This window comes from Callithrix jacchus, chromosome 12 (genome assembly GCF_049354715.1).
Source record: "Callithrix jacchus isolate 240 chromosome 12, calJac240_pri, whole genome shotgun sequence".
In the NCBI taxonomy this organism is placed as follows: domain Eukaryota; kingdom Metazoa; phylum Chordata; class Mammalia; order Primates; family Cebidae; genus Callithrix; species Callithrix jacchus.
In genome coordinates this window covers 12,633,953-12,652,624 of record NC_133513.1, presented here as the reverse complement: position 1 = coordinate 12,652,624, position 18,672 = coordinate 12,633,953, and the positions used below count along the sequence as shown (strand labels likewise).

Genomic DNA, 18,672 nt, shown 5'->3' with positions numbered 1-18,672 from the left:
AGGAGAGCTATTAAGGGAGGTAAGGGTTTGGGGAGGAGGGTGGCAATGAGGTGTGGCTATAGCCCAGGAATAGTTAAGGAGGCAGACAATTTTGCGAGGATACCTTTCCGTAACAGGAAAACTGGACCAGTGGGGGTGATTAGGAAAGAATGCGGAAAGGAGTGCTGGCCTGACTGACACCAGACTTAGGGAGCTTTAGAGGCCTGGAGACCGTGCCGTTAATTCCCACAACAGTTATGGGGGCCAAGGAGACAGGTCCATGAAAAGAAGGCAGCATGGGGTGGTGGTCCCCTTGTTGATTAAGAAGGGGATGGACTTATCCTCCACTGTGAGAGTTAACTGAAGCTCGACATCCGTGATAGTCCAGGGGGCCTCCAAGATGTTTGGGCAGCATCGGTCTTCAGTCACCAAGCTGAGGAGATCTGGGAAGGATTTGGTCCAGGAGCTTTGGGTTGGAGCTCCTGGACCAGCGACATGAGTGGGACAGTCTGACTTTCCATGGGGGTCCCACACAGATGAGGAATCCCAGGCTGCGAGCATTCCTTGGCCCAGTGGCCAGGTTTCTGACACTTGAAGCAAGGTCCAGGAGGGGCAGCTGGACACTGCAGTCTGGGCACTTTGAAGTCTTTGTGAGCCGGTGGTGTGGCTGGGGTTTGTCTTACAGCAGAGGCAGCAACTCTAGTTCTGAGACACCACCAGGCAGCTTATTCCCTATTATTGAAAACCTGGAAGGCGAGGTTGATTAATTCCTGTTGTGGGGTTTGAGGGCCAGATTCTAATTTCTGTAGCTTTTTTGTAATGTCAGGACCTGATTGGGGATAAAATGCATATTAGTCATTTTTTTTAGGGATGAGAATGGAAGGATGACATTTAAGTCACTCCAGGTGTTAAGTATTGGAGGATCTGATGAAAAGGAGCCTAAGTGCTGGCTGATGTGGGAAAGGTTAAATAAAGAGAAAGGAGCGTGCACCCTAACTATGCCTTTGGCTCCAGCCACCTCTCAAAGGGAGAATTGTTGGGCAGGGGCAGAGGAGTTAGCCTCCAGACTAAATTGTAAGCCGGACCGGGTGTGAGGTGAGGAGGTGATAGGAGGGGCATAAGGAGGTGGATTATAGGCAGAGGAAAAGGAGGGAGGCTCTGGGTGGGGGCTTAGGGCCTGCATTAGGGCCTGGTTTGGACAGGTGGGGAGGAGAAAGGCCCAAAGGGTCGATGGACAAGGAGGATTCTGGATCACTGGCAGAGGCAGGAGGGGCAGATGGAAGAGAGAGAAGGAAAACTTTGGGATGGATTGCATTGATAGCAGAGATCAGGGAGGGATTGGAGTGTAAAAACATACCTGGATGTTATTGACAAAAATTGTCTAGGTCTCGCAGAATAGAAAACCTGAAAATGCCATTTTCTGGCCATTTGGAACCATTGTCAAATTTGTATTGAGGCCAGGTCACATTACAGAAAAAAATGAGACATTTAGGTTTTAGATCAGGGGACAGTTGAAGAGGTTTTAGGTTTTTTAGGACACAGGCTAGAGTCAAAGACAGAGGAATAGAGGGCAGAATACTGCCCCTGGCTAAGAAGATAAGCTTAAAGAAAGGAGTGCAGTAGAGATCAGAAGGAGCGAGCAGCTTCCAGGGTTTTCGGTAGGCATCCCTGACCAAGTCCTGGGCTGTAACGTGGGTGAGTGATCAAGGTAGGCGTCCCCGTTATTGACCAGACACCAAGGGAAGACTGTCTTCCTGAGTCTGTGATCAACATTGGAGTTTTTCAGCGAGAGGGAGAGACTTGCCTCTTCTGTCTCTACACAGAAAAAGAGTGTCTCCTTTGTCTCTACTAAGAGGAGAGACATTTAAAGGAAAAGAGAAAGAGGGAGAAACATGTTTCTTCTTCTCTGAAGGAAAAGAGAGAGAAAGAGGGAGAAATGTTATTTCCTCTTTCTCTGAAGGAAAAGAGAAAGAAAGAGGGAGGGACTTCTTACCTGATCTGAAGGTGGTGAGAGGGCTGTTAGGCATGCTAAGTACGAGCTGTTGGTCTGGTCTGATGTGTTGAGGTCTCAGGTGGGTCTCCTCCCATAGGGGCAGCGGGGACTGGGGGCTGGTCTCCCCAAAGGAGTACCCCTGTCCCGGGTTTCCAGCACCAAATGTTAAAATGCGTGGTCTGAATGAAGAGACCCCACCACCCAGAAACAGGCTTTGTGTGAGCCTTAAGTCTGTTTATTCACCCCAGTATAAGTGAGCTGAGTCCAAAGAGAGTCGCAGAGAGCAGTGCGATAGGAGTTAGTTTTATAGGTTTAGGGTAGGCAATGGAAAGTTATAGAAGTTACAGTTTAGGGCGTTGTTTTGCAAGCTGGGAGGGGGTCATAGGGTCTGGAGTCACAAGGTTGACCAAGGTTGGTTACAAACTCCAATCGCCTTATCAACTGATGCACGGTGGGGGTGGGGAGGAACAATAGAAGAACAGAAGAATGTCTCAAGTTAATTAGGCTCCGCAGGTGTTGATCATTCTTCCTCTTTTCATGGTTTTCCAGTTACTTCAGACTTTGTCATTCTGGGAGGCCATCCAGAGGTGTATGTGTGGGTCATGGGAATCGCCATGGCGTCCATGGCACCGTCAGTCAGTCTAAAAGACCTTAGAAATGCAAATTTGTAAACTTTCTTAAAACAGTATAAGGGGTTTTTTTTTTTTTTTTGCAATCTTTTTTTTAGTTCATCAGCTTTCATTAGTATTAGTGTATTTTATGTGTGGCCCAGGATGATGATTCCTCTTCCCATGTGGCTCAGGGAAGCCAAAAGGTCGGACATCCCTGGTTTGAAGCAAGCAGGCACGGGTCGGGCTGTGACTGAGAGTGGTCACTGCAGCATATCTGCACAGCGCATGCAGGGTGTGGGGTTCACTGGAGCAAGTCAGGCAGGTTGTGTCTAGCTATCCCGTGGGGAGGTGGTCCCCAGGATAAGGGCAGACATCTGGATAGATCACACTGAGGAACTGGAAGGAGGTGGAGAACTGGAAACTGGAACTAGGCCCTACTTCTGGTATGGGAAAGTATAACTTGTATTCAAAATGGAACCATAAAAATGCAAATTAAAACCACAATGAGATTCCACCTTATTTCTACAAGAATGACCATATTTAGAGTAAAAAAACAATGGATACTGGGATGGATGTGGTGAAAGGAACATTTTTACACTGCTGGTGGCAATGTAAATTAGTACAACTACTATGTAAAAGAGTCTGCCTCAAAGAACTAAAAGTAGATCTAGCATTTGATCCGGCAATCCCACTACTGGGTATGTACACAAAGGAAAATAAGTCATCACATGAAAAAGACACATGCAGACGTTTATAGCAGCACAGTTTGCAATTCCAAAGACATGAAACCAACCTACGTGTCCACTCACCAAGGAGTAAATAAAAAAAATGTGGTATATATACACCATGGAATACTCAGTCATGAAAAAGAATAAAACAATGTCTTTGGCAGCAACTTGGTTGGAGCTGGTGGCCATTATTCTAAGTGAAATAACAGAAATGGAAAAACAAATACCATATGTTCTTTTTTTTGTTTGTTTTTTGAGATGGACTCTCGCTGTGTTGCCTGGTCTGGAGTGTAGTGGCAGGATCTCGGCTCACTGCAACCTTCGCCTCCCAGCGTCAAGCAATTCTTCTGCCTCAGTCGTGCGCTGCCACACCTAGCTAATTTTTTTCTCTCATTTTTTTTTTTGAGATGGAGTTTCACTCTTCTTGCCCAGGCTGGAGTGCAATGGTGCGATCTTGGGTCACTGCAACCTCTACCTCCTGTGTTCAAGCGATTCTCCTGCCTTCCAGCTAGCTGGGATTACAGGCATGTGCCATCCTACCTTGCTAATTTTGTATTTTTAGTAGAGACAGGGTTTTTCAGTCAAGCTGGTCTCAAACTCCCAGCCTCAGGTGATCTGGCCACCTCAGCCTCCCAAAGTGTTGGGATTACAGGCGTGAGCCACTGCGCCCAGCCTAATTTTTGTATTTAAGAGACAGGGTTTCACCATGTTGGTTAGGCTGATCTTGAACTCCTCACCTCAAGCAATCCACCCACCTTGGCCTCACAAAGTGCTAGGATTACAGGCATGAGCCACCCACACGGCCAGAAAGAAATGGAATGTTTCACGAATTTGCGTATCATCCTTGCGTAGGGGCCATGCTAATCTCCTCTGTATCATTCCAATTTTAGTCTATGTGATGTCAAAGTGAGCGCTGTTATTACTTTTAAGTGGGAGGTAAGCTATGATGCAAAAACATAGGGAATGATAGAATGGAGTTTGTGGAATTGGGGTAGGGTGAGATTAGGAGGTGAGTGAGTGATAAAAGACTACATACTGGTACAGTGTACACTGCTTGGGTAACAGGTCTAATGAAATCTTACAATTCACCACTAAAGAATTCATCCATGTAACAAAAACTACCTGTACCCCAAAAACTATTGAAATAAAAAGAAGCTAATGGAACCATAAAATTTCAAGAATTTACCACACTCATTTATTCTTTACAATGGCACTTATGTATCTGTTAGGATTATTAGTCTTTTTTTTTTTTTTTTTATTTTCTGAGACGGAGTTTTGCTCTTGTTGCCCAGGCTGGAGTGCAATGGTGTGATCTCGGCTCACTGCAACCTCTGCCTCTACAAGGTGGGTTCAAGTGATTCTCTTGCCTCAGCCTCCCAAGTAGCTGAGATTACAGGCATTTGCCACCATGCCCGGCTAATTTTTGTTTTTTTTTTTTCAGTAGAGATGAGGTTTCGCCATGTTGGCCAGGCTGGTCTTGAACTCCTGACCTCAGGGTGATCTGCCCACCCCAGCCTCCCAAAGTACTGGGATTATAGGCATGAGCCCTCACACCTGGCCTAGTTTTACTTCTTAATAGAAGAACCAGTTAATTATGGAAAAAGAGGGAGAAGGAGGGAGGAAAGAAGGAGAAAAAAGAGAAGGGCAGAGAAGGGAAAGAAACCATATAAATGCAAGTGGCCAGTACTGCCTACATTTTCCAAGTAGAGAAAAAGAAGGCTCAGAGACATAACATGTGTTGCCCAAATCAGTAAGTGTTGGAACTAACTTTCAGAGCCAAGGGTGTATTTGTGAAGTCCATATTCTTGCACATACCAGTGAATGAGATATGCTGCCTTCCAACATAGGTTGGGAAGCTACTGCCCTCAACTCCTCAGTAAGGTTGCTCTTCCTGTGTCCTGGGAGTCCCCATTGTCTCAGGGAGAGAGCCATCTAGATCTACAGAACATCTAGATCTCTCATGGAGCTAGAATTGTTCCCATGTGAGAGCTGGTGGAGAAGGCCACACAAACTGTTCCCTCTGTGTCTGTTGTGGAGCCTAGAGTCACCATCGGTCAGCCAGGAGGCAGACTGTTGGGGAGGAAGGTTGGATGTGGATGGGAGCAAGTACAAACTGGAACCTGGGTTACCAATCCCACCTTGAAGCCACAGAAATGATGGGATGTGGGAAAAACAGGCAGCAGCACCTGTATGTGCCCTGTACTTGGGACAGGCTGGAGGTGGCTCTGGTGGCAGCTGCAGGTCCATCAACTAGCAGATCAGCAACAAGGCATACCAGCTGCCTCTTTCTGATGTCCTGCACTGCCCTTGAGAACCTAAGATACGTGATGTCATTTCACTTCTGCTTTGCAAATCTCAGGCAATGTCTCATGATCAATGCTAACCTTGAACCAGCCAGGGAAGGAAATCCTGGGGAGTTCTAGCTTAGCTACAAGGACACAGTCCAGAGCCACTCCACTTACCTTGTGTATACCTCTCAGTAAAGATTAGAAATGCCTGAGGTTTGCTTCCGCAAGTCACCTTGTGGCTTGGATATATGCCCTAGGATAAGACAGTCAGATGCTGGGATTTTTATCTGCAGCCACAAGGCAGCAAAGACTGAATTCTCACCATTCTTTCAGTCTGGTTCCCAAAGACTACACAGCATGGATCAACCATTGAGCTGGTTTTAAATCCTGGCTCAAATTATTCCCTGGGCCTCTGTGACCTTGTGCCAGTCTCCTAAGCTCTCTGGACCTGTCTCTCCATTTTTAAAATGGGCATACAATGTCTAACATATCATTATGTAGAATGTGAATTGCATAAACTGTATTAGGTTTGAAATGTCATCAGGTTGCTGCAAAGCATTTTTTCTGAGTCTCTAGGATTCCTGACGATTCCATGGGACCCTCCATAGCCTTTTCTCAATGTATTCAATTTTCACTCATCACTGATTCCATTACTTGATGAAGGTATAAAGGCTTCCCAGTGAAGTCTAGGAAGCATTTTGTGGGGTGGGTTCTCAGTACTGTCTGTGCTTCTAGCAGGACTTTCTTGTCCTTAGGCTGGCTGGCTCCTTCCTGGTGTCACTCGTGTTTTAACACTTGAGGATCTGGCTGGGCACAGTGGCTCACACCTAATACCAGCACTCTGGGAGGCTAACGAGGGTGGATCACGAGGTCAGGAGATAGAAAGCATCCTGGCCAAGATAGTGAAACCCCATCTCTACTAAAATACAAAAAATTAGCCAGGTGTGGTGGCGGGTACCTACAGTTCTAGCTACTTGGGAGGCTGAGGCAGAATTGCTTGAACCCGGGAGGTGGCGGTTGCAGTGAGCCGAGATTATGCCATTGCACTCCAGCCTGGGGCAACAGAGGGAGATTCCATATCAAAACACAAAACAACAAAAACCCAGTTGAGGATCTGCCTATAATCCAAGCACTCTGGGAGGCTGAGGCAGAAGGATCCCTTGAGTTTGAGTTTGAGACCGGGTTGGGCAACACAGTGAGACCTCATCAATACTAAAATTCAAAAAAACTAGCCATGCATGGTGGTGCACGCCTGCAGTCCCAGCTACTTGAGGGGCTAAGGCAGGAGGATCACCTGAGCCCAAGAAGTGGAGGCTGCAGGGACACTGATGGTGGTGCCACTGCACTCCGGCCTGGGGAACAGACCCTATCTGAAAAACAAATGATCAAAAGAACAGTTGATCTTGCCCCTGCCTCTCCAAAAGGCAAAACTGTAATGCTTTCTGAGGTACCACCTCTAAGATATTTGCTGTCAGCCTTTCTCCCTTATCCTGTGATCATAAAGGCTGATTTGCTAGAGACTTGGGCATCTATCATCCTTCCAAATGGCACACTGGTTGCAGATGTAGGTTCACTTGGTGATGGGTACCAAAATCTTGTTTATGGGCTGTGTCTTTGGGCTTCACAGTGGGTGAATGTCTAGACCATGGCAATCACAGGGTGAAATCCTCACCCAGGGTGAGTTGCTTGCTCTGAGCTGGAAATGAGAGCTCACAGGGTAGTTCCTTTCATGAATGAGAATCTGGCTCTTTCAGTTGCAATTTTCTTAAAGACACAGGAGACTGCAAAAAAATAACAGCTTTATTACTTAAGATGTGAGCATTTACAAAATGCCAGGGAAAACCATTCCCTACTTTGAGCCTTTGAGGCCTGAACTTTCATCATGTACCATGGAAAAAAATGCCTCTTTTAAACTTTCAAACATTTAGGATTATTTTTGATTCTTATCATCCCAGGTATTTTTTAAAGTTTGCCTCCACTGGGCCCTGACTTACCAAATCTCTGTTCAGTTAATTAGGCTGCTTGTACTAGTAACAGCTCCACTTCAGTCTCTTCTCAGGAAGAGGGGGGCACAAGACACATCAATCTGAGCTCCTTAGTATTGCATTCTGAAGACTGAGGGCTGCCAGGAAATGCTCAAAGGGTAGCATCTAGGAAATCAGCAAACTAAAGGCTCATCTCTAAGGTGGAAAATCCATTCTCAACTGAAACAGCAGGATGGATAACACTTTCGTAAGATATGGTTTTGTGTACACAGCACACAATGTTTAACAAATTTTATTATGTGTAAATCTATGAACAGATTTAGGGAAAACCTCCAGGCTATTTCCCCAAATAACTGACGTAGTGCAAAAGAAAACAAAAAAGAGAAGGAGGGGCACAAATGAATAGCCCACTTGCAAGCTGAATAGAATGGGAAGCCATTTCTTTTCACCAAATCTTTTAATTTTTGGCTGGTCACAGTGGCTAATGCCTGTAATCCCAACACTTTGGGAGGCTGAGGCGGGTGGATCACCTGAGGTCAGGAGTTCGAGACCAGCCTGACCACCAAGGTGAAACCCTGTCTCTACTAAAAATACAAAAATTAGCCAGGCATGGTGGCAGGTGCCTGTACCAGCTACTTGGGAGGCTGTGACAGGAGAACTGCTTGAACCTGGGAGGTGGAGGCTGCAGTGAGCTGAGATCACAGCACTGCACTCCAGCCTGGGCAATGGAGTGAGACTCCATCTTAAAAAAAAAAAAATTTGTAATTTATTTTTACAAACACCACTTTTAGTAACTTATTTTTATCTTAGTAGAGGTGTACCCCAGGGATGATCTGGCCCTCAGTCAAGAGTTGATTTTTCCTGTAGCTATGCTGACCACAGGAGATCACTAAAAGTGGATTACAAATGGTAGAAACAGTGGCTGCTTGTATCCTAGTTCTTCTGATAGAAGCAGCAGTTCCACAGTCGCCAAAGGTATTGTTCACAACACACCACAGCAACACAGGCCCATGACAGCATATGTTTTAGAACTTATCCACTGGAAGGACATATTTAATACAAATCAACAATTCATCAAATTACTGGCCACTTAACATAGAGAAAAGGATTGTCCCAGTAGAAAGGGTTCACAATCTGAGCTGGCCTTTTACAATGGCAAATACTGTTACAGTAACATTGTAAACAAATATGAAAAAAAAGTATCATAATTACTGAAGACCTTTTAGGTAAGATTTTCAGAAAACCCAGGGATAGATTTTATGTCACAGAATGGTCCGTATCGTCCAAAAATATCTTTTGATTGGACAGTAAAATAATATTTGTTGGAAGCTAAAAACTGAGATAAAGTACAGGCCATTGGGAGTGGTAAAGCTTTAATTTCTCCAATCTTCTTCCAAATCAACTTATTATTAGGGTTCTCATGACACAGGAAGAGGTGGTAGCTTTCTACAGGTGCACACTTGGGATTGATTTTGGTTATATTCCAAGTCAGGGCAATGCCATTGGGTCTAAAAACCCGTTTCACTTTGAGCTCAGGCTTCTGGGGAGGAAGCGTGTCTCGGATTTTGTCTCCTAATTCAGGCAGTGGTGGTGGTGGTTCCGGGAGAGGTGGCAGGTGCTCGAAGAACTCAGGAACCTAAAAATACCATTGTAAGAAATTTTAGCTTTTATAGTGGTCAACTGCAGTTGTACAAATATGTATTTCCCATTCTTCATTTATCAAAATAATAAAAGGATATTTCAATAATATGTGAGGCTGAATCTAGTGCCTTAACCCTAACCCTGTATTGGATTTAAGATCTGTGCACTCTGGAATATCACTAATCCAGAATGGGTTAGGTTCTAGACATGTAGGATAAATCTTCTATCTCACTTCCAAATTGTGTTCTAAAACACTGTACTAATTTACATAAAAAGTGTCAGTGTGGCTAGGCACAGCGGCTCATACCTGTAATCTCAGCACTTTGGGAGGCTGAGGTGGGTGGATCACCTGAGTTTAGGAGTTCAAGACCAGTCTGATCAACATGGCGAAACCCAGTCTCTACTAAAAATAAAAAAATTAGTTGAGTATGGTGGTATGTGTCTGTAATCCAAGCTACTCGGAAGCTGAGGCAGGGGAATCGCTTGAACCCAGGAGATGGTTACAGTGAGCCTTGATCACACCACCATACTCTAGCCTGAGCCACAGAGTGAGATTTGGTCTCCAAAAAAAAAAAAGTGTCAGTGTCTGAGAATATCCTTTTCCTCCCATCCTCATCAACAATGGCTATTGCTTCTTTTCCAGTTAGTTCAATTAAAAAAAAAATTTGTTTTAATTTCTGTAGCTACTGTAAAACTCAACTGAGTAACTTTTAATTGTGTAAATAAGTAGATTCACAACAGCACATTAAATTGTTTTCTAAGCTGAAATGTGACCCAAATGTTCCTTTAAGAGTAAAATGGGTACTTCCCGCTCAATTTGGAATAAATATCCCTTACGGAGCACTTGGTATCAGTACCTGGGCTGCATTTGGTGCCACTGGGATTGTTTCTTTTGAGCTTAAAACAGCTTTCACAGGTGACTCCAGGGTAGATACTGGACTTTCTGTGAACAATACAAGGTTTAAGAAGTAAATTTTATCTGCAGTAATCAATTCCATAGCCTTTAAGCATATAGTTTACATATTTGGTGGTAATTAAATGTGAATTAAAATCATAAAACTGTGAATTATGAAGATGTACTTAACTAAAAGTCAAGATACGGAGGTAACATTTTTAAGCTGACAAAAATTTCCCTCTTGAGGTAAACACTTTAGTCATTATGCAACTGGGAACTAGGTACATTTACACATGGGACAGAGATCTCTGATCAATGATTAGAGGCAAATTTTCTTGTTTGGCCAACAAAGATGTCCACAAACACAGAGCCATTTAATCTATACCCAAGTTGTAGGAACTCAAACGAAAAATGATGTAGACTGGGGAAAAGAACAGGGGAAGGAGGAGAAACAGAAAGGAAAATAAAACAGATGGTGAGAGGAAGAAAGGAGGCAAACAAGAAAAATGTAGGTGGGTGGCAGGAAAAGAAGGTACAAGTAAGTAAAAGAATGGATTGAAGACACCTGGGCAGGCTGGGCATAGTGGCTCACGCCTGTCATCCCAGAACTTTGGGGCACTGAGGAGGGTAGATGACTTAAGGTCACAAGTTCCAGATCAGCCTGGGCAACACAGTGAAACCCCTCTCTACTAAAAATACAAAATTAGCCGGGCATGGTGGTACATGCCTTTCCTCCTAGCTACTCGGGAGGCTGAGATAGGAGAATTGCTTAAACCTGAGAGGTGGAGGTTGAAGTGAGCCAAGATCATGCCACTGCACTCCAGCCTGGTCACAGAAGACAGGAAAAAAAAAAAGGGACTCAAAAAAAAAAAACAACCAAAAAAAACCCCAACAACAAATAACAGTATTTCCAGTTCTAAATCACTGAGGAATCACCAGACTGTCTTCCACAATGGTTGAACTAATTTACATTGCTAATTTACATTCCCACAAATAGTGTAAACACATTCCTATTTCTCCACAACCTTGCCAGCATCTGTTGTTTTGACTTTTTAATAATCAACATTCTGACTGATGTGAGACGGTACCTCATCATGGTTTTGATTTGCATTAATCTGATGAGCAGTGATGGGGAGTTTTTTTTCATGTTTGTTAGCTGCATGTATGTTTTCTTTTGAGAAACGTCTGTTCATGTCTTTTGTCCACTTTTTAATGAGGTTTTTTTTTCTAATGGGGTTTTTTTTCTTGTAAATTTAAGTTCCTTTTAGATTCTAGATATTAGACTTTGGTCAGATGAACAGATTACAAAAATTTTCTCCCATTCTGTATGTTGTCTGTTTGCTCTGATGATAGTTTCTTTTGCAGTACAGAAGCTCTTTAATTAGATACCATTTGTCAATTTTTGCTTTGTTGCAATTGCTTTTGGCGATTTAATCACAAAATTGCAATTTGACCCAGCAGTCTCATTACTGGATATATATCCAAAGGAATATAAATCATTCTATTATAAAGACACATGTATATGTTCACTGCAGCAATATTCACAATAGCAAAGACATGGAATCAACCCAAAGGCCTATCAGTGATTGACTAGATAATGAAAATGTGGTACATATACACCATGGAATAGTATGCAGTCATAAAAAGGAACAGTTGGGAGGCTGAGGAGAGCAGATCATGAGGTCAGGAGATTGAGACCATCTGGCTAACATGGTGAAACCCAGCCTTTACTAAAATACAAAAAAAAAGAAAATTCGCCAGCCATGATGGTATGTGCCTGTAGTCCCAGCTACTTTCGAGGCTGAGGCACGGGAATTGTTTGAACTGGGTGGGGATGCAGAGGTTGCACCACTGCACTCCAGTCTGGCGACAGCAAGACTCCTTTTTTTTTTTTTTTTTTTTTTTTTTTAAAAAAATGGAGATCCTGTGCTTTGCAGAGACATGGATGGAGCTGTAAGCCATTATCCTCAGCAAAGTAATGCAGGAACAGAAAACTAAACACCACATGTTTTCACTTATATGTGGGAGCTGAAGAATGAGAATACATGGAAACAGGGAGAGGAACAACACACACTAGGCCTGTTGGGGAAACGCAGTGGGTGGAGAGAGCATTAGGAAAAATACCTAATTCATGCTACGCTTAATACCTGGACGATGGGTTGATTGGTGCAGCAAACCACCATGGCATACCTTTACCTATGTAACAAACCTGCACATCCTGCACGTGTACCCCAGAGCACAAAGTTTAAAACAAAAAAAATTAAGAGAGTAAATACAGAGACGGTTAAGAAAACAGGGTTTATACTGGAAAGTATGAAAGTTGGGTAGCTAAAAATTCCAGAATTAAGCAGTAAAAATCATTTTAAGTCCATTTATATCCTGTGATACAACTATTCAAAAGTCCATTTATATCCTGTGATACAACTATTCAAATCATTTTTCTTTTGTCAAGGATGAACGAGATTCTGCATTGTTTACAAAACCTTCCTAGAAGAAGTAATGGCTTTATTATTTTAATCTGCAGTCTGTTCAGCTGTTTTGTACTTGTTTAATAAGAGACAGATTTGTAAAATTATAATTCACAGGTTAAGAACGATACAAATAACCTGCTTTACATTTTTAGCCAACAGCTGAGTATTTAAAATATCCTAAACAAATATAATTTCTTATAAATAAGATTCCTTCTTCCAAGGCAGTAAGTCAACAGACCTGTGGCAAATTAAAACAGACTACAAAAGAAACTCAACTTTATGATAATAAGGACTTTCATTCTAACCTGATTTTAATGTTTATTTCCTTTTTAAAGTACATCTCTTATAATCAAAGTTGGGTCTTTTATCTCCAGTGTAACAATGCTTTTCAGTGGAGTGTTTAGACCATTTACATTTATTATAATTGTGGCTGGGTTTAAGTTGATCATTTTGCCTTTTGTTCTCTATGACTCTTGTTCTTTGTCTGCTTTCTTTTTTGGCTTCTTAGATTGCATATTTAAAAAATTACACTTTATCATCACTATAGCTTTACTTCTATTTAAAAGAAAAAATTGTTGCTTAGGCATTACCATATGTATCTTTAACTTATCATAGTCTAGTTTCAAATAACATGATACCACTCAAGAGCCTTATAACAGCATACTTTCAATCCTGTGACTATCTTTTGCACTACTGTTTTCATCTTCTTCTACATAAATTCTATAATATAGTTGTATTCCTTTGTGTAGATCTACTTTCCATCTGGTATCTTTTACTATCACTTGAAGAATTTCCTTTATTTCTGATAGTAAAGGTCTGCTGGCGACAAATTTGTTGATCTGAAAAATTTTAATTCTGCTTTAATTAATTTTTGTAGAGATGGGTTTTGCTATGTTGCCTAGAATGTTCTCAAACTCATGGACTCAAGCCATCCTCCTGCCCTGCCCTCCAAAAGCCGCTTTCATTTTTGAAAGACTTATTCTCTAGATAAAGAATTATAGGTTGACAGGTATTTTCCCCCAGTCCTTTAATGAAGTTACTCAATTGTCCTTTGGCCTGCATTCTAGCCTAGAAATCTGTGAATTCTTTGTTCTTTTATCTACATTGTAATTTCATCTTTCTCCTTATCACTGGATTTCAGGAACTTGACTATGATATGTCTTGGTATGATTTCTTTTGTGTTTATCCTACGTGGAGTTTATTAAACATCTTGGATATGTGGGTTTATATTTTTCATTAAATTTGAATGAGACCCTATAACTGATCTCAGCCCCACGACTGTATTTCACTTCTTTTTCCTTAAATCCCTGCAAGATGAGACACTGTTGTCATTCTCTCTACATTTTCATGTTATACCCCAGTTTATGCTTCGCTATGTGTCCTCTCAGCTACTATACTAAAAAGTACGTACCAAAGGAAGAAAAGAAATTTGTAGAAGTCCCAAATAAGCCAGATCTTTCAATGAATTTATGAATAAACAAACTGTGATGCATCCACACCACAGGCTACTCTTGGCAATAAAGAGGAACACACTACTGATACACAACAATGGGGATGACCCTCAGCATTATGCTGAATGAAAGAAGTCAATCTCAGAAGGACACATACTATGTTATCAAATTCATATAACATAATTATAGTACAGAACAGACTGGTGGTTGCCAGGGTCTGGGCAGAAACAAGGTGTTAAGTATAAAGGGGTAGCATGAAGGAGCCTTGTAGCGGCAGAACAATTCTGTACTTTGACTATGATGGAAGTTCATGAATCTGCACATGTGCTAAAACTGCATAAACATACACTAACGTATTAAAACAAATTTGATAAGTGGGCCCAGTGCACTGTGAGTTGTTACCCTTCTGTCCTTTTTAAAAAAAAAGATCTAAAAAATCCTTTTACCTGTATTGTAGTTGGAGAGGCCTTCTTTTGTCAAATCAATTACAGAATCAGGTTTCTTCTGTACAACCTAAAAAATTGTTAATAAAAAATAAAACTTTGCCTCAATAGCTGAAAGTTTTTAAAAATTTAAAAATGAAATTTTAAATTACCATTTAGAAACCAGATGGAACATTCTCAAGACTCTTGTGGTTTAACTCTACTATTAAAAAGCTCTTATAAAATAGTATCATTATAAAATATGCTTATTAGCGGTCTCCTTTTCAATATATAAGTTGGACTAAAACTAAATCATCCACCATGTAGCAAACACTAAAAGTTCCTTGAACTAGTATATTTAAATGAACAATATTCAGAGTCAGTATTTATTACCCACCATAACTTCAGCATTGGGAGAACTGCTGGAATATCCTGATGTAGTACTTCTGGTATCTGAAGGAAATTAGATATTTGACAGATTTATTAAACAATAGTTATGGACTTTGTGAAATATGAACACTAAAACAAAATAGATACTAATCAGCTGTTAATTATATAATTATAAAAAGTAACTCAATTGACTTTACCTATTCCAAAGACTGACAATGGAATTTTTTTTAAGAAAATGTAGTTTTGGGTCAAACAATTTTTTCTTTCTGTAACTTTACACCTATATTGGTAACGGTCTTATTTTTTTAAATTTACCTGTAAATTTGCATGAGAAAATACACTTGGAAATACACATACTTTTAATTCACAGTATCTTTAGACTAAAACTGCCTGACATGGCTTTGAAGCACTCTTCCTGGAACCAGTAGGAAGCCTCAGATAAATGCTTAACGTCCTTGTTAACTCTCTGTATTCACAATCTTAACAGCCCAAACTGTGGGGATAATTAAGTAGGATTAAGTGGAAGCTAAGCTTTTAAAATTAAGATGCAAATTCTCTAATATAGTAGAAAATGAAATGAAAATGGGAAATTTTAGATGAGAAATTATGAGCCAAACAAGATGGGCATTTTTGAGAGAGAGAGAAGTTACCATTGGAAATCTAAGGGTAATTTTTTTTTTTTTTTTGAGAGGGAGTCTTGCTCTGTCGCCCGGGCTGGAGTGCAGTGGCATGATCTCAGCTCACTGCAACCTCCATTTCCTGGGTGGAAGCAATTCTCCTGCCTCAGCCTCCCGAGTAGCTGGGATGACAGGCATGCACCACCACACCTGGCTAATTTTTGTATTCTTGGTAGAGACAGGGTTTCACCATGTTGGCCAGGCTGGTCTCAAACTCTTGATCTCGTGATCTGCCTGCTTCAGCCTCCCAAAGAGCTGGGATTACAGGCATGAGCCACCATGTCCAGACTGACTAGACAAATTTTAAAACTGAAGTAGACTATAAGATAATATATAAAAAACAAAAACACAAAAAACAAACCATCACTACCATCAATAAAAGGCCAGGTCAAATGATTAAAAATAACGTACATAAAAGTTAAGTAGTTTTACAACTTACAAAGTCATTAAACATGTAAAAGAAACAAAAGGCCATAAACTGATAAAACACAAGGTTAAAATGAAATATTAACCATGACATAAATTAAGCAAACATTAATTTAAGGCCTTCTAACTTGATAGATCATATTCTAATCAGCTTAAGATACCTGTTTGATTTGATGTAATTGGAGTTGTCAAATTAGGACTTTCCACAGAAATCAACATAACATCATCATTGTTACTAAAATGATAAAAAGAAATTAAAAACAAAAACTAAACATGCATTATCAGGCGTAAACATGCAATTAGTGGTTAGAAGTCCTCTAACTTAACATTTTATAATGTTTTAATTGAACAATCGTGGGGGCAAATAGAAATGGTAAAACTAAATGCCCCTCCCAAAAAAAACCTCCATTTATTACCAATTCGGTTATATGACCAAAAGGTAATGAAAATCCAATAATAGAACCATAAAATGTAGTAGGGATCTATTCATGATTCAAAAAATATGTATAATGTACAATGGACATAAATATGTAAAACACACAAGTATCACTTGAGCATATATATTGGCCTTTATAAAAATGAAACATCATGTAACTGAGAGAAATCTATTGAAAACCATAAAGAGACCTGGGCTCTTAAAGAAAATTATTATAAAAAGAACTGCTACCACTCTTTATTGTATCTCTCCAGTAGCAATATTTACCACAAATGTTTTTAATTGAGGCAATAATGAAAAATGATGCTGATTATGGTTACAGAATATTCTGAGCCATTTTGACCCTGAATGTTTTTGTTTTTACAAGTTCAACTTTTATGTTTTTTTTGCGATGGAGTTTCACTCTTGTTGTCCAAGCTGAAGTGCAATGGGGGTGATCTCAGCTCACTGCAACCTCTACCTCCCGGGTTCAAGAGATTCTCTTGCCTCACCCTCTCAAGTAGCTGGGATTACAGGCATATGCCACCACCCCTGGCTAACGTTTGTATTTTTAGTAGAGATGGGGTTTCACCATGTTGGTCAGGATGGTCTCGACCTCCTGATCTCAGGGGATCTGCCTGCCTCAGCCTCCCTAAGTGCTGGGATGACAGGCATGAGCCACTGTGCCCAGCTCAATTATACCATTTTCTTGTAAACATCTTATACTTTTACTGTTTGTATTTAGGTCTATGATCCATTTGAGTTAATTTTTGTTTATGGTATGAAGTAAGAGCTGAGGTTCACTTTTCCCTCTATTCCAGCAACTTTTGTGGAAAAAACTGTCTTTTCCTGATAAGCTACCTTAGTACCTTTGTTGTAACCAATGAACTACATGTGCATTCTCTAGTGTGTCAATTAGTCAACATGCCTATTCCTGTGCCAAACCACCATCTTACTACTATAGCTTTATAGTTAAGTCCTGAACAAAGATGGTGTAGTCTTCTAACTTTGTTCTTTCCCAACACCGTTTTCATCTTCTAGCTATTTGCATTTTCACGTGTGTGTGTGTGTGTGTGTATATATGTATATATATATAAGTTTTTTAAAAAGAGACACTCTTGCTCTGTCTTCCCAGGCTGGAGTGCAGTGGTACAAATGTATTTTGCTGCAGCCTGGACCTCCTGGAGTCAAAGGATCCTCTTGCCTCAGCCTCCTAAGTAGCTGGGATGACAGGCATGTGTCACCAGGCCTAATTTTTTTAAAAAAAATTAAACTGTTTATGTTGGCCAGGCTGGTCTTGAACTCCTGGCCACAAGCGATCCTCTTGCCCTAGCCTCCCAAGGTGCTGTGGGATTATAAATGTAAACCATCATGCCTGGCCTAAACTTTTTAATCAGTTTGTTACTTTCTACAAAAATGGATGAGACACTGACTGATATGCAATTTGCAGTGAGGTAACGTCTTAACAGTGAATTTTCTGGTTCATGAAAGTTGCATACCTCACCACTTATTTAGGTCTCCTTAAATTCTTCAGTAATACTTTACAATTTTAGGTTAGGTGGTTTTGGTTTATCCCCAAATATATTATGTTCTCTGATGTTACTGTAAATGGCATTCACTTTAAATTTCAAATTCCAATTGTTTCTTGCTTGTGTGTATATATAATTTCTAAACTATATATATTCAAATATGTAGGATGTAGTGTTTCTATATAGTGTGTGTGTGATGTGTATACACTATATAGAAACTTTTTGCCATATTTACCATGTCTGTCACTCTATATTAGTTTGTACAGAATCAAATTTCGATCTAATACTATTTTCCTTTTGCCTGAAAAATCTCCTTCAAAATTTCTTATAGTGTAGGTCTGTTGAAGATATATTCTCTCACCTTTTTTTGGTTTAAAAAAGTCTGTTTTCCCCCTACAATTTTGAAACATAATTTTACTGGGTATAGAATTCTGAATGGACTTTTTTTTTTAACCTTTCAATCCTTTTAAGTATGTATTATCTTAAAATTTTAGAGATGCTTTATAGTTTGCACAGGTTACAGCAAGAAGTCTGTTGCCATTCTTACTTTTTGTTCTGTTCTACCTGATGTGTCTTTTGTGTGGCTACTTTTTAAAATTTTTTCTTTACTGCTGATTTTCAGCAATCTGATGATGTGATTTTCTATGCTTTTATGTTTCTTCTGCTTGGGACTTGTTAACTTTTTTCATTTATGGGTTTAGAATTTGTATCAACTATGGAAAATTTTCAGACATTGTATCTTCAAGCATTTGCTCAGCCCCTGCCTTGGTG

General features: G+C 40.5%; 1 protein-coding gene and 1 non-coding gene across 9 annotated transcripts in view; both read right to left on the bottom strand.

The window, feature by feature from the left end:
* Positions 1-4,118: 4,118 nt before the first annotated feature.
* Positions 4,119-4,225, bottom strand: LOC118146494 (U6 spliceosomal RNA). The gene has a single exon (XR_004732354.1). It is a non-coding gene; the product is annotated as a U6 spliceosomal RNA (small nuclear RNA).
* A 3,156-nt stretch (positions 4,226-7,381) lies between these two features.
* ATF7IP2 (activating transcription factor 7 interacting protein 2) overlaps positions 7,382-18,672 on the bottom strand; it is a 77,585-nt gene continuing 66,294 nt past the window's right edge. For all 8 annotated transcript variants that reach the window (XM_035266902.3, XM_054242571.2, XM_054242572.2 and 5 more), the window contains 5 exons: positions 16,119-16,192; positions 14,862-14,917; positions 14,489-14,555; positions 10,083-10,168; positions 7,382-9,220 (listed from right to left, as the gene is read on the bottom strand). In XM_035266902.3, coding sequence (XP_035122793.2) covers positions 8,807-9,220; positions 10,083-10,168; positions 14,489-14,555; positions 14,862-14,917; positions 16,119-16,192 — 697 coding nt within the window. In that variant the 3' untranslated portion in view covers positions 7,382-8,806. The remainder of the gene's footprint in view (positions 9,221-10,082; positions 10,169-14,488; positions 14,556-14,861; positions 14,918-16,118; positions 16,193-18,672) is intronic.